This window comes from Drosophila rhopaloa, unplaced genomic scaffold (genome assembly GCF_018152115.1).
Source record: "Drosophila rhopaloa isolate 14029-0021.01 unplaced genomic scaffold, ASM1815211v1 contig_3, whole genome shotgun sequence".
Taxonomy (NCBI): Eukaryota; Metazoa; Arthropoda; class Insecta; order Diptera; family Drosophilidae; genus Drosophila; species Drosophila rhopaloa.
The window spans coordinates 13,571,548-13,598,671 of NW_025335123.1; the positions used below are offsets into that span (position 1 = coordinate 13,571,548).

The following is a 27,124-nucleotide window of genomic DNA, read 5'->3' on the forward strand; positions in this document are numbered from 1 at the left end:
TGAGAGACTAGTTCGCGTAGAAACAGACAGACGGACAGACAGACGGACAGACGGACAGACGGACAGACGGACAGACGGACAGACGGACAGACGGACATGGCTATATCAACTCAGGAGGTGATCCTGATCAAGAATATATATACTTTATAGGGTCGGAGATGTCTCCTTCACTGCGTTGCACACTTTTGACCAAAATTATAATACCCTCTGCAAGGGTATAAATACATAAGCCACGCACCGAACGCTTGAATTTCATTGGGTTTCCATTGCTTTTCCCTGGCGTTCCCGATTTTCACGGCTGCCGGTGCAGAAATTGGAAAAACAAAATACAATGCCCCAGAAAGCACTCGCATACACAAACAAACACACATGTACGCTGTAAATGCCAGTGGCGTAAATACCCCCAAAAAAATAAAATTTGATTTCTCATCGCATCGCGTTCTTTTTTTTCACTTTCTTTTTTGCTCCTAGCAGGTAATTACAAAACGAATTTGAAGCTCGAGTTTGAGATTGTTAATGAATGTAATATTAGAAAGACCAAGTAACAATTATTCATCAACTTAAATTGTTTGGATAAAAGCTTTAAGGAAATTTAAAATATTTTACAATAACAAATTGAACAAATATGTTATGCAATTTCGACTTGGTATATCTCCAAAAAATTGTGGGAAAACAAATTGTTTTATTTATTTTGAGACACTTTTAACAGCGAAAGATTTAAGTACTTTAATAAAACGGTTCAAAATTGCAAATGAAAGACACCAATGTTTGAATACTTACAATAAATACTACCTTAAATTAATATTATATAATATTATCATTTGTGAATGAAAAATCTCTCAACTTTCGATAGATCTGTCTCTGTTTTTCTGGCTTCGTTGAGGCATTAGATTAAATAATTGATGCACTTTCCTTAACTTTACTTCTTTACTTTGGGACACTTCTACGATTCAAATCATTTATGCATCTGAATTAATTCTATTGAGCCCTTTGGTTGCTGTTACCTTCCCGATTTCGTTACCATTTTTGCTGGCAGCTTGAATAATTGGCAAGGACTTCTTTGGTCGAGACATCCAATTTGCAGGATCCAGCAGCTGCGAGCTTCGTTTACCGGGGAAAAGTGAAAAGGTGAAAATGTGGAGAGTGGGAAAATGGGAAAGAGGGAAAGCGAGAGGAGCGCTGTATTTACCCAGAGCTTTTAATTAATATACTAAAACGATTTTATTGGCTGCGCGGGGGGCGACGGGGGAGCCCGCAAAATTTAAATTCAAAACCGTTCGCAGAGCACCTGAAGTCGAGACCGCAAACAATTTTTGCCGTTGACATCTTCAAAGTGTCTAACAGGATCTCATTTTGCGGGGAAGGGGATATTTTCGGGGGGGTTGAAAACTTGAGGCATACACTTTTTTTGTTCGACTTGGCATCCAGCTGGTTGAGACAAAAAGGCAAAGCGGAAAAACGGGAAAAACGGAAAACGCAAACTGGCAATTGGCAGCTGCTGCGAAAAGTTTTTCAAAAGCTGAAGGAAATATGTTAATTTCCCTACCCGGCCATTTCCATATTCTGGTATCTTTTTACCAATTCATAATCCTTTTGATTGATATCAATGGACAAGATTTTGTCAGGGCCTTTTGCCTATCTATTTTTTTTTGTAGAAAGTCAAGGTTATCTTATAGCACAGACATAAGTGGCGGGGTGTTTTTAATTATTTACATTTACCTAGGCAACGGAAGCAGATTTCAACTTTTATTGCGGCTTTGCCTTATTGCTTCTGCTCTGCTTGGCTTTCGTTTGTTTCTGGTTCTTTTTACCTTTCTGTTTTTTTTTGTGTTTTTTGTTTTTTATTTGTATGTTTTGAATCCCATTTCATTTGGCACAGTGGCGGGGGTCCACCAGTTGCCAGGACATCGCCCAGAATGGTAATTAAAATACGTTGGTAAAGAACCCGGGGAAAGTGTCCCCCGAATGCTCAGAAATTCCATGCTGAAGAAACACGTGGACTGATCTCATGACAGAGATGTGAAATGCAGTCCAAGTTTTCACTGGAATTTATTACTATGTGGCAAAGGACATAGGGGAAAGCTTCGTTCTTGGAAGCTCTTTTATCGCAATTAAACTGGAAAATGTGAAAATTAAGCCGACATTTTACCTAATTGGCTTAAGTTAATTGGCTTCTATAGAAAACTAGCCATATGATCAAAACCAAATAAATAAAAAGTGTACTCCATTAATTATTTATCTTTGGGTTAAATTCGGTTATTCTTTTTTGGGGACTATATCAACCATTAAAGCACGTGTATCCCAAGATTCTGTGGACCACTCACTGTTTACTTTAAGCCAAAAATGAGAAAACTTTTTCTTTTGCTTTAGATGGGCAAAGTATTCGTATCTGTATCTGTATCTGTATCTCCCTGCTGAACGTGACTACATGTCAAATGTTTTAGTCCAAACATCCACACACACGTGCATATATAGTTGCATTAAATTGGTATAAAATAAACAACACGTATAAATTACAACACCAACAACAATACGTCATGTGTGTTTATGAATAAAACAAAAACCCAAGAAGAGGACGAAGAAAAAAAAAAAACGAAATGATAATAAATAAAATTTGTTGTATGAGCCATGAGAAATGTGGCAGGTAAGAGAAAGAGACGGCACGAGCCACACTCCACATGACATGGCGATAAAAGAGGGAGACGGCAGAGGGCCGGAGCGAAAGAGAGGGGGCGAAGTGCGTGCATAACATAAATACTCACTTTACGCACATTACACGGCAGAAATATTAAAAATAACTGACATTTCGGGTCGCTCTTTGGATATGAATACACCCGTGAGTAAACTCACTTGCACTCATGCGGCTAAATCGAACGATTGCAAAGGATCCTCGAAGGATTTGCCTTCAACAGGTCCTAATCTGGGTTTTCAAAAGGCCAACCTCTTTAATTCTAAGATGTGCACAAATTTCTTAGATTTCTGAAATCAGTTTTGCTAAAATATTAAAATTCTGGTATATTAAAATAGCAACCAGTAACCAAAATATTTCGGTAGCCTTAAAAATATTGTTAAAAAAATAAGATACAATGCTTTTTGCAACCACTCAGTAAAAAGTTAAAAAATTAGGAATTAAAATGGAAACGATAATTTTGCCAGGAGTGAAAATTCTATGCACACAATTTGGAGAAATATGCAGGTGCCAGACTTAATTCTCCTTGTGAAATGTCATTTGGAAAATTGGCATTATTATTTATCAAGCTGGCCTCGTCCGTCGTACATCCTGCAGTTGCAATTGTTGACTCGTGAATTATGTCCTGGTGTGTATCTGACTGAGTCCTTTCCCCCGGACTCCTTTTGTTCGCCGCTCACCTGACGACCTTATCTTTTTGGCCCTTGGATCCGGGTGTTGCTTCCCTTCGGAAACCCTTCTTCGTAAAAAGTAGCAGAAAAAAGTTTGCTCATTTTTCAGGAATAATTCAAGTTAAATGCCTGTTTATCAACAGTCAAACAATGAACAATTTTTTTTTGGTTGGGGGATTCGAAACATTGTAACTCACTCTTTTCCACCCTAAAAAGTTGATTTTTGTTTGGCAAGTTTAGAGCTTTGAGCATCAACTCGCACAAACAACCAGACTCACATATAAATATACAAAAGTGGTGCAAGTGTGTGTGCTCTAGTTTTTCCTTATTTTTTTTTTCGCCTCCTTGCGGTCGCTGTTGTTGTTGTTTTTTGTCGCAGCCGCCGAAATTCCCACGTTTGCCCTCTTAAGTATGCAACACTTTATTGCTCATTAAAATGATTGCTTAAACACGGATACGCACACACATGAGAAGGATATGTATGTGTGTGTGTGTGTGTGTATGAGCATTTGACACGCCCACACTAAAGTGGGTCAAAAAATAAAAAAACAAAAAGAAACTCGAACAGAGTAGACTCGGTGATTTTACTTTTTGACAGTCCATAAAAACTTGATTTGCATATTGAAACAACATTCTAGTCCATAAAGACAGAGCATAAAATTAATATTATTAAATCGTAAGGTATAATTTCGATTCCTTGATTTCGATACGAACCTTATGTTTATTTACGATTTATTAATTACTCCCTGCCTCACTTTTCTACTAAAGATAAGCACAAAACTTTCGACGCTTACTTTAAATAATATTTCCATCTTAGAATAGAAATAAAATAGCTCTTAATGGAATATGCGAATCGAAGACTCACTGATTGATTTGAAATATATATTCCTGATAAGCATTCAATTGTTTCGATTGCCTTTCAATCTCAAACGGATAAGCCTGATTGGATCTAATCAAGGCAGAGCTCAAATCGAATCGAATCATGATTGATGGCACTTAAAAAGTCAATCGAGGGCTGAGGAATATTCCCAGCCCTATTATGATATTGTCTGTCATCAGCTGCCCGATTTACCATGCACCCATGGCCAATAATCTCGTCTGCCTGGTCTGTCAATCTGTCAGTACAGCCAATTCGCCTTCGCACTTTCCAGGATGCGTTTGTTTTAAGGACGAGAAGGAGAAGGAGCTGACTGAAATGGAGGGGGCTAATGCGCTTAATAGACAAGTCAGACGGAATTCCAACGCAATTGGATGTTAACAGATTTAATTTTGTTCTTTTGTTTTGTATATATACCAAGGCAATGGACAGCGACTGTTGAAGATTTTGTATAAAGTCTGGCGAATAGGTCGGTTAACCTTATGATTGTATTTTATTTGAGGCCTCTTACCAGTTTCATGGATCCCTATCTACCTTTTAGTTTCGAAACTTTCTGAAAAAGTTGGCCACTTTTTAAAAATATACGAGTCACAAGAAATAATCTACTTAATGTGCCATAAATAAAAAAAATTCGCATCCAATGCAAATCCATGTCATGGTAAAACAAAAAAACAGAGTTAGTAAACTAGAATTTCAGAGTTAATATAGAAAATGCATGTGTGCCACCATCCTATTGACATATTACCATCTTTTCCGAAATTTTTATCGTAATTATTAGCCTAGAATATTCTGGAAAATTAGTTTTAATTGTGAAGACCATCTGATTCAATATCTAAATGCTTTAAAAGTTTTTCAGCTTGAAGTAGAAAACTGAAAATTATGTTAAAATAAAATGTGGCAAGGTTTGACTCACAGAACAGGTTTTTAGAATGTTAATAGTTGGCTTAAAAATTGCTTTTAAAACTTGCACGACATTGACAGTTCTTTGGTAAAAAGTTGGCTTCTTGTGCGCACTTTAATTTGGCAATAACTACAACTCACCAGTTTCGCCGGCTAAGTTTTGCAACCTCCAAAAAGACTTTGCACCACCCCATTTGCCACTTGACAACAAGCGAGTTATTATAATTAATGGGACAAGGAAAAGTTTCAGGAGGCGACCTCGCCTCATTAGCATGGAGGATATATATAAATATATAGCCGCATATAGAAAATGCACTGACACGTGCGGCGAGATGAAATAGAAATGAATTAAATTCCACCTTTTGTTGGGCAAATATTATTCCACTCGCTGGCACTCGAGAAGAGCCTTGCTGGCTGGCCCCCTGCCACTGATGAAATGGAAAACCTTCGGCATTCAAAAACTGCCATTTGGAAATGTCAAGTGCAGCCCAACGATGGGGATGGAAAGGATGATGATGCAGCTCGTCCATCAACTGACAGGATATCATACCACCATTCCAACATCCCACCAGATGGCCGAACTTTGATTTGATTTCTGACTTCCGAATCCTGCCAATCTGCAGGACATCATCTTTCGATTTGGTTTGCCAGACACTTTATCACTTAATGTTCGTTTGTGGCAATTTATTCTTTATTCACCTGTTTATCTACACACAGATATGGCTGCACTGGCAAAAAATGAAGTGCATAGCAATTGTGTCTTTTTACTGTGTTCAATTATCTAAAATTTATATCTAAAATTTATATTATTATTTCAGTTATAAAATATGTAAATGTTGATTTACTACTTATTTTGTTTTGTAGTTTTGTAAAATTAAAAGCCGAGTAGTTTTTTTTCAAATAAATATTAAAATATGCTTATTTTGGTAATACTAGACCTTTTTTAGAGATGTTTCAAGTACGTAGGTAATTATTTACAACTTTTGTTCACAAATTAATGAATTCATTTCTGCCAGTGCACACGTGTCCAGCTGAATTTGTCTGTCGTCCTTGGCTTTGTGGTTTCGGCTCTTGTTAAGTGAAACAATTGAATTGTTAACTGAACAATAAAGTATTTTATTATTATTAGATTTTTGCTGCCTGCCAAGCAATCCCATTGCCATTTGCCTTTTGTCACATCTCGCTGGCGGTCCCAGGCATTTTCTGATTTTTTGACTTTCCCCAATTTCCCCCGTTTTCCCCAGTTTTTCGCCATCCCTCCCAATTTCCCTCGGCCAGAGCCTTAAGTGCCTTTCGAGTCTGATATGGCTGATTCGGCTCATGGCCGCTTGGCTTTTTCGGCGACTGTCTCGAGTAGATTTCCGACATATTTCCCGACTCCTGTTATATGTCATTTGTATTATGTTCGACGCTTTTCATTCCCTCCCCGCCCCCTTTCTTCCCCTCTTTTTGGCCTCCTGGCTTTCACTTTCTTGGCGGCCTTCTCTGGTTCCCGGTTCCCCTTTGTTGGCTTTTGATTCTGTATTGCCAAAGCCATTTAGGTTTTTGAATTTATGACCATTTTGCGTTTTGTGGCCCCTTCTCAAATGCCCAAGCAATTTATGATTCTTGGCCTTTTGGCGCACCCTCTACTCAGTGTCCCGATGCTTTTGATTTACGATCCGCAAATATAGGAGGCCGAATGCCCGGAAAAAGAAAGGTAGCCGGTAGGCCAGACAATGTTGGCACCCAAAAATCAAAGTCGGGCCATTTGTCTCCTTGTGACAGTGTTGGTCACGCACGACGGGCAATAAATAGTGTTGCGAATGGCAAACTCATTAAAAAGAACAAGATCATTGTGCTTCGATCGGAAAAGCTATAGCCATCTGTGTCATTCAATTTGTCAAAATAATTTACACTTAACAAAGATTACAATATTACAATTGCAGAGTTTGAAAAATTCAAGATGTGAACTAATCTCAGTGTTGAAAAGGGGCAAGTTTAGTGTTTTTTATTGATAAATACTCCAGTGTTAAAGAATTTTATATATACCAAAGTCCTCAAAGCATTTGTATTATTATTTTTCTCGACCAAATACAATAGTCGTCGAATATACTACGCTTTGTTAGCAACTCGAAAGATAAAAGGAACATCATCAGTTAAATATTTTTTGTTGGGAGTGGGTGGGAAAATCCTAGCAACCAATTAAACGGAAGGCAATCAACAGGCGCCAAAAAGTGGAGCAAACAGTGCGGCAAGCCGACTCCAATTTAATTGAAATATTTAAAGTGCGACAGTGTGGAAAAATGCCAGAAAGAAGCCGTCAAACGCACACACTCACTCACACTCGGTGTGGAAAACCTTCTTACATGCTAAGCGAACTGCAAGGACGACTGGCAAACAGAGGAAAAGCGGTGAAAACTCAAAAAAAAAAAAAGTATAGTGCAAGGAGGCACCAGAACAAAAATGCAAAGGAAAACGTGGCCACGATACAAAGACAACTTTTAATGCCATTCAACAAAGTTGGGATAGTTTTTTTTGCACTGGAAAAATATTATTCTTAAAGGAACTACGATACTGTATTCTATAAACTTTTGATTTATTTTTAACACTTAAAAATCGGAGTAAAAAGCATTTCTTAAAAAAAATATAAGCTATTGTTATCGCAATTAAATTCCTTATATTTGGATATTCAAACATTTTTCAGTCTTGTTGTTTCAGTGGAAAACTCAGTCGCTGCTTTTGTTGTCTTATATTTTTTTATTGTCCTTTGCAGGACACACGGTACACATAAAGGGCGGGTTTCCGTAAAAGGACACAGGCGATGAAGCAATCGAGACACAGTGGAAAGTACGGAAAGTCGAAAGTTGAAAATTGAAACTTTTGATGGGATCGAGAAGTGGCAGCAGGATCTGTGTCCTGGCAATAATATTTTGAACACGTCTTCGCCACACTTTTCCATCGCTCTGTGGATAGTTTTACGCTTTACGTGGCAATCGGGTTTTTGTTTATGGCATATCTATATTTCATATTTTCTGCACTGAAAAACCAATCAAATTCTAATCCACCTGCAGGTCATAAGATATTCATTTTGGTTGTACAACATTTGTTTTGCTCTGCAGCTTTGCATTTATGCTAGAAAATGTGGAAACGGTGAATGCTTCCTGCCATTGAATTAAATATTTCGAACCGCCAGCCGGCCGCATTTCCACCCGCTTTCCACCCGCACACACTTTTCCGGATGGAAAAGCCAATGCCCTAACCCTTCGCAGTCGTGGCATTTGTGCAGCGTTTTGAAATGGCCTTTCCATTCCATTGTAGTTGCATTTAAATTTGTCCATTTGATTCCATCCCATTGTTGCATTTGCTCATGCCTCATTTGAGGCGATTACACACAAATAAAAAGAGCGCAGCGAACGGAGAGAGTGTGTGGTGAAAGGAGAAAGCGGAAGTGGGTGAAAGTGGGTGAAAGTGCGGGGTTGGCGGAGGCCAAAGCACTTGACCATTTGCACTATTTGTTAGCGCCTGATTGGGCCATCAATTATTTTTGTCAAATAAGTGCTGCACTAGTATCAATGGCAGTTTTTGGGAAATACCTGTGAAATATGGAGCGGAATTTTATCTCATTTTTTAGGTAAACGGCTAACTTGCGTATCCAAAACTTGGGCATGAAAACATTAAACATTAAAGATCGCAGTGAAACCATTAATATATTCTAAAAAACCTGACTGCTAAACAAATAGTTTACCAAATCCTAAATGTATTTTAAATATATTCTTTGTAAACTAAAATTCTTATAAATTCCAGGAAGACAAGGTATTATAGTTTGCTCAATTTGCAACTTAAAAATTTTAGAAATTGAATTTTAAGGAGCTCGGAGCTCTAAAACTAGAACCTACATATATGATTAAATAAAGAAAACAATCGACAAACAAATTAACTTACTTTTCAGATTGAAATCGCCTTTAAGATTTAAAAAGAAAATTTTAGAAACAGAAAATATTTGATTTTAGAAAGGTTTTCGTTAGCAAGAATTACCTAAAATTTGAAGCCGTAAATTTCATAAAATTTTTCAATGGATTCTATAAAGATTTAATCCTAGTTTCAAGAGAATTCTATTTCTGAAGTTAAGTGGCTAAAAATCATTTCAAAAGTCAAGGGTGAATCATTGCCTTAGTTATCATATGCATATGTATATTTATATTTATAAACTATATGCCGTATTATAGGGCGATCTACTCACATAGCCAGTTCATGCGCTCCGTGTACTCGACCTTGCGCTTGAGGTCCTTGACCAAAGCACGGAAGTCGTCGTCGTTGAAGTGGCACTGGATGATCGTGTTGTTCAGCTGGAGGATGCTGTACTCGTTGTTGCCGTTGTTCCCATTATTCCCGTTCCCATTCCCGTTCCCATTGCCATTCCCATTATTCGAGACAATCGTGGCCATGGCATCCCTGGCCCCGTTGAGCGCATTCGACTCGATGTCGGTGGCACTGGCCCGCATCTTGTTGCCACCAAAGCCGGCGGAACTCAGGGCGGTGGCTGCCACATCGCCATCGACATTGCTGCATGACTTGCTCAGGATGATGGTTGCCCGATTGGCAATGGAATTGGCAGCCAACAGATGCTCGCCGGCGGCACCGCAACTGCCGCGATGGAAGGGCATCGCCTTGCCGCAATTGTTGTTCTTCAGCGTGATGCAGTGCAGCTGATTCTGGAGGGCGGCCTGGACCGCTGAGCAATCGCTGGCCCGCCGGCGTCGCGGATTATCGCCGCCATCGGGCAGCGAGGTGGGTTGCAAGTGGGTGGTGGTTGTGGTGGTGGTGGTGCTGCTGCCACTCGACGTTGCAGGTTGCTCCACGCTGAGTGCTGTGGTTGCAACGGCTGCCACTGTTGCTGTGGCACCTCCAGGATTCGACATATTGTTGTTGTTCTGTATGCTGTTGCAGTTGTTATTGTTGTTGTTGTTGGTGATCCTCTGCTGCTGCTGATGATGATGATGTTGGTGCCGGATCACAGTCAGATTGCCGCGGTGATCCTGCTCCTCGTAGAACTGGATGAGCAGCTCTTCGAGCAGATTGATGTTGTTGGAGCAGAAGGATTGCGAGGCGGATGCCGAGACGGAGACGGAACCGGAAACGGTGGTGGTGCCGCTAATGGTGGAGCTGCTCGACGACTTCCGGCGCACGGTGGCCGTGGTGGTGGTGGTGACTGCAATCGCCGGCTCTGCACCCTCTGCGTTGCCTTCGGCTTCTCCCTCGCCTGTGCCCTCACCTGGCTGCTGCTGCTGCTGCTCCTCCTGATCCTCCTCCTGGTGCTCCTCCACCTCCAGCTCACTGCTGCGACTCCTGCTGCTGACCGCCTCTAAGCTGATGCTGCTGCTGCCGCAGGCGCAATCGATGGCCGCCAGAGGGCCGGCAATTGCCGCTGTGGCCGCGGCCAAGACAATCGCCCGCTGGTGCTCCTTGCCGGGATCGAAGATCGAGTGCCGGAGCAGGATCTCCTGCAATTGGCGCCGCTGTCGGCGGGCACTGTACGGATTCACCAGCCGGAAATCGCCGTAGTATTTGGACAGGCAACGCACTCGCGATGCAATGTAGCCAATCTTGCGCAACAATCGTACGTCCGCCTGCTGCTGTTGCTGCTGTAGATGTTGCTGCTGCTGCTGCTGCTGGTGGTTGCTGCTGCGCTGCAGCAAGGCCGCATTGCCGCAACTGCTGCTGCTGCCGCCGCTCGGCGAGGTGTTCTCCTGGGCGGTCGTCTGGCAATCGATCTCAATGTACTCGCACTCGGCACTGTCCTCGCTCTCCACCGGACTGCTGTCCTCGATGTCGCTGGTGGTGGTCGCGGTTGCGGTGGCAAGTGTTGCTAGTGTGGCAAGTGTTGCTGTTGCCGCCGTGGTCGCCGTACCGCTGGCTATAACCGTCGTGGTTGTGGTCGTCGCATTCGCATGGATATCGCTCTCGGTGATGGTGGTGGTTATAATTGTGAGCGTTTCGAGCGTTTCCTCGTCGCTGCTGCTGGTTGTTGTTGCTGCTGCTGCTGCTGCTGCAGTTGCTGCTGCTGTAGATGTTGCTGCTGCTGCTGCTGCTGCTGCACTGCTGCTGCCGCGTCGACTGCTACTGCTGCTGCAGCCACTGTCCTGGTACATTTATAAGCAACCCTTGCTAACCGTTTCTTCGACACTGTTTTGGCCGCTGCACTTGCCAGCGATTTTCCCGGCTTTTCTCAGCTTTTCCCTGCGTTTCCTTGCTTTTCCCTTTGCTGTCTTAATTGTTACTGCCTGCGATTACTTTTATATTTCTTCCCTATTCGTTTTTGATTTGCTGCATAAATTAATTTTACCAGCAAGTGAGAGTGAGTGAAGGGGGGGGTTTTTTGTTTTGTTTTGTATTTTTTGGAGCGGGGGGCGAATTTTTACGTATTTTTACGAGGCTGGCGCCGTTTTTATGACCGTTGTTTCCTTTTGTTACTTGCAATTTGTTTTTGATGTTTATGCCACGCCAGCAAAGTTATGCAAATTTCCGCCGCTCCCCCGGCGCCCTATATTGCGTATACGTATCGCGCATACGCTCCGTATGCCGGCGCCCAGAACTCCTGGCTCAAACTCAAATCAAATCAATTCAGTGGAAAAGTTGCCGCCACGCGCATTTTTTTTTGGCATGTCAACCGCTTCACTTTCTTTTGTTTTTGTTTTTGCTTTTGCTATTTTGCGCTCCGTTCGCCGTTCTCAGTTCTGTTGTCATTTGTGTTTTACATTTTATTGTGTTTTAATTTGCATTATTCAGCCGTTCGTCCTGCCGTCCTGCGCTTTTCCTCCTTCCTCTGGTCGTCACTTCCGTTTCCGTTTTGAGGGCTCTGGCAAAATCTGCAAGGAGAACAATAAGGATAGGTCTATGAGTCTCCAGTCGAAATTTAGCCAAAAAACACCTCTAATGAAAAGTGTTTCCTATGACAAGGCAACAAAATTAGCTACTAATTTCAAATAAATGGGTAAAATGGCTGTATTAATTACCGTTGGGTGGCACATATTCCATACGACTTTTATAATACAAAATTTACAATGATTGTCTATTTTGTACAATAAAGAAAAACTAAATTATAAAGCTTGGAAAAATATTCAATGGTAGCTTTCAAACTAATGTGTTTTTTTTTTATTTTTCGATGTTTTTTTTTTATTTTTCGATTTTTTTTTTTGTAGAAAATTTGGCAAAATAATCTGTAAATGCCAATCGATTGAAAATTTAATTACAAATTCAACGAGGTATTGCATTTTATTATATTAAAAATACTCTTATTTTTTGTTGAAAATCACATTTTTCGCATTTTACATTTTTCATAATTTTTTTCAAAAAATGCACTAAAAAATCGGTGAACGCCCCTCAATTGGAAATTTTGTAACGAGTTCAACGAGGTATGACATTCCATTATTGGGCCATTATTCGCATTGTTATTGTAAAAATACTGATAATTTTGAGCGAAAATTGTTAAAAGTCAAATTTTTCACATTTAACCTTTTTCATGATTTGTTTCTTCCAAAATTTGACAAGAAAAACTGTGAATGCCAGTTGATTGCACATTTTGTTACGATTTTAACAAGGTATGGCATTTCATTATTTTTTATTTATTTTCTATATATCAAAATAAATAAGAACCTTCTTAAACAAAGTGTTATTGATTTCGGCATAAATCAATCGACTTAGCATCATTTCTAGATGCAAAGGCAGCTCAAAAATAATTAAATATGAATACAGTTTGAGCCACAGAACTCGTTCAAAGCTGATTGCTTCAATAAATTTCATTTGTTGTGCCTGCAATTTGCACTGATTGAATACAAGAAAAATACCAACATTGTCCCCTTCTAATCTCTGGAAATCAGCAAGGATCCGGTACTTTAGACTGGTTTAATTAATACAAAATCAATCAGACGAGCGGCCAAGGAAAAACCAAGAGAGAAAATACAAGGACCAACAAATAAACAAATGGATAAATAGGAAAACAGCAGCAGCAGCCACACAACAATGTAAATATTTTATGAAATATTTTTAGTACTTGCTCGGCACTCTACGTTCTGTTTTGTTGTGACAATCGATTGCAGTTTGCAGTTAGTGTCGTGGAAGTGAGTGGTGAATGTGGGTGGTGCAGGGTGGTTTAGGGTGGTTTAGGGTGGTGCAAGGTGATTCGGGTGGTCACTCGGCAATCCCAATAAGCAGACGTGCTCGACCGCAGAGACAAAGGCGTTGCCCACTGGCGGTCAAGCCGGCAACCCACTGTTGGGTGGTCATGTGGTGGCTTAGTGAGTGGTTGAGTGGGTGGTGTGATGGGTGGTTGAGTGGGTGGTGCAGGGTAAACAGCGGGCAATTGCTGAAAGCATCGGCTGGCGGTCGGTCAGTCGGTCGGTCAGTCGGTCAGCAACAGGAACAGCAGCAACATCACCAACTGTCGCCGACGTTGACAATGACGGCAAATGTCAAACAGTCTTGTCCACTAGCCACCCCCACCGAACCGCCCACATGGCACCACACACCACCCACCACCCACCACCCACCACCCACCATTCACCACCCACCACGCAACACCCATCACCCCATTAAGTGCACAGCAACGACATCTCGCTCCTTCTGTTCATCTGTCAATCAGTTTATCTGTCTCTTTTGTTTGTCCGGCAGCAACTCGTGTGCAACTTCCACAATGCGCCACCGAGACAAAGGACTGCAACATGGCAATGGCATTGGCGGAATCGGGATGGGGAAGGGGAAGGGGATGGGGATGTCCAGTTGTTCGGTGGTTGGGCGGCCAAAGATCCACCAAGAACCAGACCACTCGACCAGGCTTAAAAGATTTCGAATGCTCAAGAGAAAGGCTTTCAAATCAAAGACATTTCGCTGACTTAAAAAATATAAGTCGAAAATACTTTTTACTTGCTGTAAAAAAAATATAAATCAAGAACACTTTGAGGCATTAAAACTTCTAAAGAATTTTTTTTACAAATATTACATTAATTGAAATATATTTATTTATTTCCAAGGATCTTAAAAAATATATAAGTACAAACTATTAAAAGTTAAAGCTTTATTTGTTTCATGTACTGAACTCTTTTTAATTTAATGTGCCACCACAAATAAAAATAGTTTTCCATATTCAAGTAAAATTCAACCAAACTTACATACTCATTAAAAGCCAAGTATAAGTTTTGAATTTTCAATTAACTGCATGGAAAAACATTCAGAAATATGCTGATGCCATTAATGGAGTTACAAAAGTATATAAAGTTTGGACTTTAATCTTTATTCGACTCGTTTTAAGAGTAACATTTTTATAAATTTAATTCTGCAACTTGAAGGCCTCCAACAAAATGAAAAGTTTGCATTATATAATAGGATTCCACTGGATTCCCCCACTTTAAAACATTAATTGAACATCTTTTATTGCCCGACGCTGCCGTTATAAATTCTTAATTTCCATTTTTTATTGCCCGAGGCTGGCGTGCTAAATTCTTAATTTCCACTTGTACTTTTGCTAGTTTCACACTGAAGCCCCGTTTCCTTGAAAGGATCTGCGACACACACACTCACACTCACTCACATCGAAATGGATTTTTCCAAATTCCGAACGCATTGCGAACAGCTAACGTGGCGTATCCGTTCGTGCGTTTCTGGTATGCTGACGATTCCGGCACGACAGGAAGTGGAAATGGTGGTGGATTGTGGGTGGTGGGAGGTGGTTTTAGGGGGTGGCAGCTCGATGGGAGGTGGAGTATTTCCAAGAGGCCAAGAAAACGTCCAAAAACGCTTGAAAAGATTCAACTTTGTTGCATCTAATTATGGGCAATTTGATTAGGGCTCACAAACACAAGGCTACACAACCATCTCTTCTTCACACAGATACGGCACACACACAAGCCCCCTCTCTCACACTCACACAGACACACTGACACAGACACACACACAGACACACACACAGACACACACACAGACACACACACAGACACACACACACACAAAGACAAGTGTCAATATGAAGCCGCAGGTGGCGCAATTGCCGACGCTGTCATGGCTGACAAAACGCAAACGCAAACAGAAACCGCCGCGGCCTTGTCCCAAAACCCTCGCCAAAAACCACCCACCCGAGACAGCACCACCCCCTCCCCCCCCCCTCCCTCTTCCCACACCGCAGGGATCCACCCAAACTCCACCTTAAAATAACCAAAAACCAGACCGAATCGAAGCGAAACAAGACAGCCGCCAACTGTTGAATGGTGGCAACAGTTTCTGGCCGCCATTTTGCTGAATTTCATTTATTTACAGCGAAAGCAAGTGAAATAAAATAAATATAACAAATGTGTATGTTGAGTCCTTGGAAAAATTCGTTAGCAAAATAAGGATTAATTAATTAACTTATAACTTAATTAACACATATGTAAACAGTAGAAAAATAAAACATTTAAAATAAAGCAAATACAAAGGCTATTAAATATTTTCTGTATGCAAAATCTAAATCCAAAATTAAAATCGAAATTAAAAATGTAATGCTCTCTAAAAAATTATGATAAATGATTAATTTTCGGTAGTAATAAAACACAGAAATTTATTTGGGAAAATAAAATCAGATATAAAAGGGAATAAAAACGTTAAAGTGCTACAGAATTAAAACAAAATTAATAAGCAACTAAATGCAGTCTTAATTTATTTTTGAAGTTTTCAATTTTAAATTTTATTCACCATTTTTATTCATCATACGAAAGTATGAGTTCAATCCAAAAAAAAATAATTCAATCTATACATTTGTATCATTTAATTAAAAATTTGGAAAAAATATCAGCCAAAAATAAGTAAACTAATTTAAATAATTCAAAAGCTGCTTAACAATTCCTGTTAACTGTTTGTGTTTATGGCCGAAAATGAATTTGTTATGGATTTTGGGCGAAGGGGCGCATTGTTCGTGTTGACTTATCACAATGGATCCAGGCGTTGTAAAATAAATAAAATCAAAATGGGCAGCCGCCGTTGCCGACAAATTGCGAGCACATGTCCCTGGCCATGTCCTGCAGCCTGCTGCTGTCGCTCCCTTAAATGCATCAAAATGTGCAGCCTACTTTCAGGCCTTCACCCGCTTTTCCGGTGCCCCCCCCCTTTTCCCCTTCTCCCTTTTTCGCCCCCATTTTCCCGGATCGCCAACAAACAACAATACGGAGAGGGAAATAAAAATGCTGCAACAACGACAGCGACACACATTTTGCGGTTGATATGAATATCGATTCGACCCGTTAACTGTGCCAGCCTGCAGCCCCCTTTTACAACCCCCCAACCTCCCCCCCCACCCATCATCCCACCCACTTTTAGCCTGGTATGTAAACTAGAACTTTGTATAAATTTATGTGCACAACAATGTTTATGTTGTTGAATAAACGAGGAGTTTTGCATGCGGCGAACGCCAGGACCACTTGTTCCCCTCTCTCACTCACTCCCCCTCACTTTCCCTCCCCTCTCACACGTGTGTGTGTGTGTGTGTCCATGTGTCTGTGTAATGGCAGGATGCAACATGAAAATGGCGTGTGGCTAGCAACGTTTTATTTGCTCGTTCTCTGGTCCTTTTCCCTTTTTCCCTTCTCTCTCTCGTCCTGACTCCATTTTGCCATACTCCTTTTCTTTGTTTGTGTGTGTGTGTGTGGGCTGCACTTTAAATAGAAATATGCCACACTAACACACACTCACTCACACTCACACACATAGGCACACACCTCTAGGCAGTAAAAACATTCAATTTTTAGTACGGAAATCGCTTAACAGCCCTAAATAATGGTCAATATACGGCCTCTGGCTCTCATGCCGATATTTTCCCTTCGTCCTTTCCTTATTCTTCCTTTCTGCAAACCTAATTAAGCTCATTCAACATTTACCATTTGGATGAATAGTATTTTTGCACTGGAGGGACAAACATGGCCAGAGATGGGCTCGTGAAGTTAGTTGTCACGACAAATTGTTACTATTACTAGTGATACATTTATAATAACAACTTAAAAAATCTAAAAACATTAATTAAAATATATATAATAATTCAAGTAAAATAAAACTCATAATAAATTTAAGTTGGGAATAATTAAGAAAACACTTTTTAAATAATAATAGTAAAAATAAATTTTATATCATTACTAATACTAATAATATTTTAAAATTCATTCTTGCATTTATCTCGTTTTTAAACTATCCTGAAACATATAATAAAATAGGACAAAAAAATATGATAGGGAAATTTTAAAAAAAATAGGGCAAGTCATATGCAAAGGTCCACATTCGGAAAGGATTTTTTTAAGCTTTTACAGAGAAGGCATACAATTCGGACATATATTTTGGCATGGCAGCAATATTGGCTGGCCACACAAACCCACATCCAGACGCAATGTCTGATCCTTTGATTTAATGGAGCCCTCACACACACACCCACATACACACACACACACACACTCGTGGGGAAAGAGATAGATGGAGCCACATACTTATGAGCGTTCAATCAAACTAAGCGCAAACAAGCCCGGAGACATGAGACAGGACGAAAGGACGAAAGAGCGGAAAACCAAGCCAACGAAGCGTACGAAAATAAACAAAAGCGTGGGAAGTATAAGGGCAACGAGGGGGTGAGAGCGAGACCGGAACACTGCGAGCGAGAGAGAAGGCACGAGGTGTTGGGTTATGGCCGCCAGGACACCTAGGCACACACTCACACACCCACACACACACTCACACGCATAGAGAACTTACTTAAGCGAGTGATTTTCAGATTTTCCGCTTGGGCTTGTGTGTGTGTGTGTGTGTGTGTGAGTGTCCCCAACTGCTTTAGTGTGCGTGTGGGCCCATTGTGATTTTAATTTTCATAGCCCGTCAATGTTACGATTCGAAGGACACTAACGCAGCCATTGATCATGCAATTAGAAATTACAAGCAAATTGATAAACAAATAGGTGGGGCAAAATTGACGTTCACTCATTAAACTTTATTGTCAAATCGATCTCTTCTTTTGTTAGTTGTTTATTCTAAACAAACTAGTGTAGCTAAGTTAAGCCAATTAAATTTTATTTTATAAAATGAAAACCATGAAAATGTATAGTTTTCTGTACAGTTGTATTTAGTTTTTTGTATTATCAGTTTCCAAATTATCTAAATGAATCACAAAACTTTAAATGAGCAAGGACTCCTTCTACTTTTTATTCTGCTTATTCAAATTTAATTTCTATCCATGCTTTTTAATTAAAAATGTAAATATAGTTTTAATATTTAATACTTCATTGAAGACCTTCTTTAAATGCTCCAAATGAATTAAATTGAAGCTGCAAGAATTTAATATATTAAGACGTAAACTGATCTTGAGATAAAAGTTAAGTATACGAATTGGAATGCTTTATTTGTATTCATATTCATATTCAGCTCGTGTTTCTGTGTGAGTGAGTGCCATGGGTGTGTGTTGGTTACCTTGGTGCTAGTTTGGAATCATTCATCATTCCCGGACAACATAGTTGTAAATAATGTTACCCACAAGGATTCCTCTTGGCGATTATTGTGGCGATAAATCAAAGGCAGCCTCCTCTGCTTTCCCTCCACCTTTCTCCTTGTACCCAACTTTCTCATTTTCCCTTCCCCCTCCCTTGTTCCCCCTCTTATCTTTCTTTCTTCTTGTTTGTTCTTTCCCCATCAGTTTCTGTGACAATATTCCTCACCTATGGCCACGCGATTTGTTCGATTTTTGGGGGACAAAAGCAGTCCGTTGCTGTGAATATGCAAATTACTCTGGTCCAGCGTTGCGAGCGAATTGCCAGAATGACCAACTGGCTAACTGACTGACTAACTGACTGAGTGAAATACTGAGGAACTGACGTCAGGACGATTGCTATTAAGTCGGCCAAGTTGATGGCATGTGCAAAGTCCTCAGCGGACCAATCTATAAATAAGTTTAGTCAGGGGCGTACTAACAAATTTGTCAGAAAGGGGGCTTGATTGTTTTTTAAACTTTTTACATGAGATACAATTTTAATTTTAACTTGACCAGTCGGATTTCGATTTCCAAGTACCTCTAAAGTTCTTAGCTTAAGTCTCCCATATACCATTATATACCATATACAATTTTTAACCCCCCTTGCATATGCCACTGAGCTTGGCAAACAACAACAGCCCGTTGGAAAACTTCAATCTACATCCGACACCGATATGGAAATGAGGGGTCGTCTACGTGGGCGTGGAAAACACATACGAGTATGTACACAGATAAAGAAAACTCAAACTAAAACTAATCAAATTTTAAACAAATATTCATCTCTTTATCGGGGCATCCATCTCATTTTTGTGTTTTTTAAATATAATAGCTAATACAAATTTAAACTGAAAAACAAAATTGAAAATTAATATGATTAAACTGCACACATAAATTAAGTTGATGGAAACTTTTTGTTATGTATTTAACTGAATAGTCTTTTTTAAAGTGCACATGTCCTGCATGTTCATCGTTGTGGACTCCATGCTATAAGTTCGTCCCACTCATATTAATTCTATATCTGCAGAATCAGTCACAAAATAATGTTAATTAGCAGTTTAAGCAGTGCAATTAGCCAAAAGTTGGGTGACTAGCTAATGAGTTTACTAGCGAAGGTATCCATGGTGCCATTTTCCTCTGGTTTTTTGCGAAAAGTATTAAAGCGTGGGATAAATCCATTCCAAAGTGGTTTAAAAAGCAAGCTCCTAATTAGAATTATGTATTTGAGTGCTGTGGCATTAGTAATCAACATAATCAACTGTATTATATTGTCGTAAAAAATTGTATAGGTGCTTTTCAAAATGCATATTGTTAGTTTTCCTTGAAAATGTATATTGTTAGTTTTCCTTGAAAATGGCTGTAACTGTTTTCCTACTTAAGTTCATACCCATTCAATTTAAGGACTTCCCCCAAACTCCTTACCCACTTGCTCATTCAATATTGAATGCATTTGTAACTAATTCAAGTAAATCTTCTCGCAAACTTTCAATTAAATAAGAGCAGTATTAATCAAAAGGTCCCCGGAGGGGAGGAAAAGCTTCAAGACAGATGGCCGGAGATGACAGGTAAGCAGTTTGCGTTGGTGTGCGGGGCACACACGTGTGCAAATAACAATAATCAGGACACGCACACACACACACTCGCACGGTGTCAACGGACAAAACAAATGATGATAACGGCGAGTCAAATGAAATGTCCACGACAAGGGAAAAAATAAAAGGGGGCAAAAAAACCTGCAAAAAGTGGTCGAAAATGAAGCAAAAAATAAAAATAACAGCATGGAATCGAGCAGCCAGAAAATAAAGACAATATTTGTCAAGCACACTTTCACACACACACACACATTCTCAAGCCGGAAGTGAGTGCGACAAAATGAAAAAAAAAGAAATGGCGAAACCCGGACACGGAAATGAACCCCAGACCAGAACGAAAATCCAATCCTGAGCCCAGGACCTCCTCAACCAACCGCCAACCCATCAACGATTGCGAAACTGTAAAGATGCAGATGATTGTGCACTGAGCGAAATGAAAAAGTTTGTGTGCTCTCTTCCTTTTTATTAAATAAATGGTATTCCTTAAAATCTTATGGACAAAAATTGTATAAGCGTAGTGAATCTTAAATTAAAATGGAACTACTTCTTTCATTTTTTAATTTTTATGGAGTCCAGCGTTTAATAAATAAAATTGAGTTTAATAAGCATCATAAACACAGATACTTATCTAAAATGTATTCAACTATATTTTCTTATATCCGCTATGGCTTGTTTTTGGACCAAGCTACGAGTGATTCAAGACTTTCTGCCATTTTAGTAACAACAATATATTTTTGATAATTCAAATTGCTCTATTTCAGGAAGGATTGTACAGTGAAATCAATCTAAACTTAGTGACCTTTAAATGCTTTAGCCAGCCAAAAAGTATTTATAAATTAAACTTTTTTCGCTGTTAAAAATTAAAAATATTCCTAGTGCTGAAAAGTGGAATGGATCAATTCGAACAAAGGCAGAAATTGGGAAAAGGCAAGTGGAAATGGGGGGAAAACAGAGGCTGCGGATGGGGTTAAAAACATATTTGCCAAGGCCGTTGGTCGGACGTTGTAACCGCCGAGCAAACAGTCGGCCTAATCAAAAGTCACAAACACAGGCAAACACAGGATCTACACACATACAGACACACAGGCACACAGACACACAGACAGGCGCACAACGTCTTGGCCAGAAAGCAAGTCAAGTCAACAAAAAGCAAACTATTTGTTTGCCAGCCTGCGTGTGCTTGTGTGCTTTTCAGCCACCCATCCACCCATTTTCCGCCCAATTTTCCCTGTCAGCCAATTTGACAGTTAGCAGTTACAACATAGTTACAGCCATCCACACACTTACACGAGTAAGTGCACACAACATGCCTGTGTGTGTGTGTGTGTATATGGAATTGCTGGCAATTTAAATTATTGTTTACGCCATAATACAAGACATTGCAATGGGATCGGATCGAATGGGCAGGCTTAGTGGATGCCAAGATACTTGGCCCTTCGCCATCGATTTCATTGTCCCCAATGACAATAGATGTTGTTAATATCGGCCTTAAATTGGTAATTGCTCGAAGACCAATTATGAATTCCGACAATTGCACAAATAATCCCTCACCTCTCATTGAACACATTTTCTTCTGTATGTATTAACTAAGGAAGGCACAAAAGTGTCGAAAATTTCACAAAGAGTAAGCTCATTTGAAAGGGATTTCGACTAATACACATTGTACAAAGTAGTATTAATTTCAAATATATTATATGTTGCCCTTAAGACCACAAAAAGGATAAAAGAATATACCTTAGCTTCTTGATTTTAACATGGCTATATGATTTTTACAAATTAATCAAATTTATGCAATTTATAAGATATAAATAACAAACATGCTGCTTGCCCTTAAAATCAAGGACCTTAATTTCGGTTTAATTCTTAGAAAGAAACTTGAGAGGGAAAAATCTGCCAATTCCAATCCCTAAAAGATATGAAATTTGAAGAGCACTTTTTTTTTTTTTTTTTTGATTATGCAACAGTGGGTCACGCGCAAAAAACCAAACATGAATTTCCATTGAAATCGTTCAGGTGTAAAAAGAACAAATTTGTTATTTTATGTGAGGCTGGCGCACAAACAAAGGACGCAAAAAACCAGCAGCAATGATTCATTCAAAAGAGATTGAAATGGAGGAGGATGAGCACCAAAGTGTGTGTGGGCTGTGTGGTATATGGCAATAAATAATATTTTTTGTATCAATTTGTCAGGCGGAGGTAGGCGACTTCCTTTGGAGAAAGCTCCCACACACACACACACGCAGGACACGCAGGATACACAGGACATACAGGACATACAGGACACATGCAGTTGACAGTTAATGGTCTAATGAAATGTCTTTGGGTTATCGCAGCTGTTTACCTGGCTGACCGAATCAGTGCTTTCAGCCACGTTAAGCTGCCAGCTAAGTCCCGAGCAATGTCCTTGCTACATGTCCTTCCACCCAAACTTCCATTGTTCCGCCCACAACCCACTGCAGTTTGTACATTGCAATTAATCGTGGGTGCGTGCGCTAGCACTGGAAATAATATCGCAAAAATAACTAATGGGAACTTTCTCTTTAAAAATACATTTATTTGTAGTCCTCATGGCAAGTTAAAAGTGCGAAATTCCAAACGTTTTCTCAGCTTCAAACCTTTTTATAGCTTATCCTGAGGACCTTTAACTATAGAATACTGATATATCCGTGTTATAATCTTCATAAAAAATATTATATCTAATTAAAAAGGATTATGCTGATTATTTTCAATGCTTAAGAAATTTAACTCAATTTTTAACTTTTTCGTTTGATCAAAAATAGTTTTTTTTATTAATTTAACCCTAAAAAACTTTAATATTAACAATATTAATTAATATTAATAATAATAAATTAATTTAATAAAATTAAAATGAATATTCAACGTAACCATTTGGTTTATGCAGTAACGTAAGTAAGTTAGGAAGCAGATAAGGTAAGTCTTTTCGCTCGGTGTCCTTTTGTGCAACTGTGCGGGTGACTGAGTGCAGGACTCCACGTCACACACACACACACACACACCCACACATATATCCATATCCATATCCGAGTCAGGCACATTCCGCAGGACTATTTACAACTACAGCTGCACCAAGTGACAGCTGCAGCTGCAGCAGGACATCGGAGCTCAAGTTGTGGCACTGGCAGATGATAACCGGCAATTGCGGTGGATAACTGGGATAATCGCACCGAACGGACGAAACCCAGTTCTAGATCAATAAGTCCCTGCATTAAATTTGAGTGCTCTTAACGACCTTTCCAATTAAAATGCTTTATGGCCCGATGCAGTTGCATTTCGTTGGCGCTATATTTGTTTAATCTTCTCCCCATAAATATGTATAAAATATTATATTTGATAAGAGTGAATAAAAAAAATGGCCAATGGAAAATCAATATCAATATCAATATGCCAGCCACTTGCAGGCGAAAATGCAAAAATGGTGAATTGGCGAATACTTCGTATATATTTGCACAATTCACAAAATGGGGAAAGCCAATTAAACTGGCCAAGAGCGGTGCCGAAGACAAGAACAAATTTACATAACTGATTAAAAACTTTTCCCTTCATTTTCCGCCCGACAAAGGTGAAAGGGGGAGTGGAAAAGTCAAAGTGTGAACACAAATCCAAAGCCCAACTTTAAGCACTTCGTCGCAAGGGACTAAACTCAAACTGAAATTCAATTATTAATTTAACTTTTCATTGAATTTTCCTGGACTTTCCAGCCATTGTTCAATCTATCAATCTAAGCCGTTGGCAAGCTAAGAGGGAGGCTAACTGGCTTATTATTAATTTGTAGTTGAACTTCCCTGACTCGATTATTGCTAAGGTCATGCCGAGAAGGAAGGCTTTTCTATACAGTAAATTCATTTATAAATTACAGAACAATTTTTTAATATTTTAAGTGTTACTGAAAGTTTATTAGAATTTGAATCTGAATAGTAAAACTAAAAATATTAAATGTAAATAAGGCTAGATTAGTAATAGTAAAATTAAAAATATTAAATTTAAATAAGGCTAGATTATTGCTAAGGTCATGCCAGGAAATAAAGATTTTCTACACAGTAAATTCATTTATAAATTACTGACAAAATATTTAATATATTAAAGTTTATTAGAATTTGAAGCTCTATGAATATTCAATAAAAAAGATCTGAATAGTTAAATTAAAAACATTAAATTTAAATAAGGTTAAGACTTAAGCTTTTGTTTTTTTTTATATTTTATAATGATGTTTTCCATTATAAATAACCATTTTCTGAGAGGCACTTTGTCCTTTCTCAATGGTTGGGATTGTTACCATTGTGCAAACCTAATAATTTAACATACTTCCAATCAAATCGTCATTAGTGAACTACAACTCCTTTGAAAGGCGAAAAAGTCAAAGGCCAAGGGAGAAATTTACTGCGCTTCAGCTTATTAAAAATCAAATTCCCTGGCAGTGATTGAATTGACCGTTGATTGAGAGCTTCGAAAGGAAGTCCGGGTGAAATCTCCGGCGAAATGCAATAAAATGGATTAATGCCATGAGCATAGCTCGGCTCGGAAATCAAAATACACCGCACCATCAACCATCGATCCGCCAGCAAGGCAACATCGTCATCGCAGGGCGACTTCCTGCCTGTCTTCTCCTTGTGTAATCCAAAACCAAATCCCCGCTAAAAAATGCATTGTTCGCTATTAGCGGAAATAATCGGAGGAGGACTGGCAGCTGGGTGTACGTACATAGCATTATATAGCAGCCCAAGGCTGTAAACCACTAAGCTTTCCCTTTTCGCCCGCTTCCCCAGCGAAAGCCAACTAAAATGGCGGATTAATTTAAAGTATGGCCAAGAAAGGTCGGGTTACAAGTGGCAACATCTAAGCCAAATTCAGTGATAAGCCGATGGAATTTATCTTGCTGCACAGGTACATTTCGAAAAATGTCCTTATTTCGGGGAAATCCAGCATCGCTACATTCACTTTAAATGCACCAAAAGTTTCTAATTAAATCTGTTTTATTAATTGACCGTTTTTTCCATTTTCCATAAGGTATGGCATTTCATCATTTGACAATTATTTGCCAGGTTTTCTCCGGATTTTGGCCAAAATGTTTTTTCCTAACCCTCATATTTTCTGTGAATGCCACTTTGTTGGAAATTTTGTAACGTATTCAACGAGGTATGCCATTCCAACATCCGAACACTATTTTTCAGAGTTTTGATTAAAGAACTGGAGGCTCGGGTTGTTTTTTTCCGATCTAGTCATGTCCGTCTGTCCATTTTTCCGCAAACTAATTTCTCAGTTATAGTTCGTCAAATTTAAACTCATAAAATCTTAAGAGGGACAGAATATTAGGAATAGAACAAGAAATCATAACAGATACTATACCCTCCGGGGATTCAGTTAATATATAAATGTATATAGCTGATCCTGGGAAGTGAAAAGTCTCTCTTGTCCGAAACCAAACTTGCTGTGGCTAACTGAAATCTGTGGTAAATCGATAGGGAGATTAAATGTCTCCATGCCGCCCAAGCACTTGACGGATTCATTGCCCGCTCGTGTCAGCCACTTGTACTTGTCCTCGTAGTCGTAGTCGTACTTGTCCTGTCGCCAGCAAGGTCTCAGGAGAGAGAGAGAGAGAGGGACAAAGAGGGACAGAGAGGGGGAGAGAAAGTGAAGGAGTCTATGACTCAATCCTGCTGTCGACGGCTGTGGCGATGTTTAAACAGAAAGCAGTTAAAAACACTAAGCAATGTGGCGAGAAAGCACTGAGTAAAATTGTGTGTAAATGTGAAGAATTATTTTGTATATCATTAATATCAATATGCAGCACTTTATTCGAATATAGTGTTTATAAAAAAATACAAACCTATCAAATATATATACTTTGTAAGTACACAGGTATGGGTTTAATACTGTTTAATTGAGATCTTTTCTACAATCACTTTTAAATCTTGAAATGCTTTGCTTTTGAATAAGACATCCCATAATTGAAGTTTAAAAATCATCGAAATGCCTGTCAACTCCAAATTATTTCCCTTTTAAATAAGTTTTTCTCGCCGTGTAGGGGGTGAAAAAAATAGGGATAGAAGCGGCAAATGGAGGCGGATAAAGAGGCGCATAACGAGGCAGGAGATGAACAGCAGTTGCAGCCATAAAAAGGCAACCCGCCATGTTGTAACAGTTGTAAGCTGACAATGATAGTGACAGAGATGGCTATAGCAGGCTAGAGAGAGAGAGAGAGAGATGGCAAAAGAGAATCGGAAAGAGACAGCTACAAAGAAACCGTTGTAGACGGAGCACGCACAACAACAACAACAACAGCCAGTGCAAAATGTAATTGAATTTCTGTTGACAGATTTTAACGCACAATATCCTGCAGCAACATTGTCGCAAAAGGCGACAAAAAAACACGCAAACCAAAAAAAAAAAAAAAAAAAAAAAAGAAAGATAAGCATGGCAAATAAGTTACGAATACTGAAAAAGAGCGTGGAAATTACGCGAGAAGGCTACAAATTTCACAACGGCATGTGCAACGTTCGAAACTCAATAAAGATTCTATACAATTGATTGGGGTCACCATCCATGCTTTATACTTTGTTTGCCATCGATAAATATTGCATACTACCCAGATTCCTTGCATTGATTGCTAGTTGCCGCTGCTCATTCAATTATAGATGACAAAAGATCGACAATGGAATAAAAATAGCTGTGGCCACCGGGTTTCATCCATATTAAGTGGTTTTTAGTGGTTGCGAACACATTTATTGGATTGAGTTTTAACAAAAACGGATGTAGCCTTGTTAATTGAACAAAAAACGTGGTCATATCCATTTTTCTTATTCAATGGAATTTTTAATTGCCAGTAATTAATAAAATTGTTGTGAATAAAAGTTGTAAAACCCTTTTTGTTATTGA

At 39.3% G+C, this 27,124-nt stretch overlaps 1 protein-coding gene across 1 annotated transcript in view; it reads right to left on the reverse strand.

Moving 5' to 3' along the window:
* LOC108049006 (high affinity cGMP-specific 3',5'-cyclic phosphodiesterase 9A) overlaps positions 1 to 27,124 on the reverse strand; it is a 119,780-nt gene that overhangs the window by 31,412 nt on the left and 61,244 nt on the right. The window contains exon 3 of the mRNA XM_044460844.1: positions 9,360 to 11,985. Coding sequence (XP_044316779.1) covers positions 9,360 to 11,268 — 1,909 coding nt within the window. The 5' untranslated portion in view covers positions 11,269 to 11,985. The remainder of the gene's footprint in view (positions 1 to 9,359; positions 11,986 to 27,124) is intronic.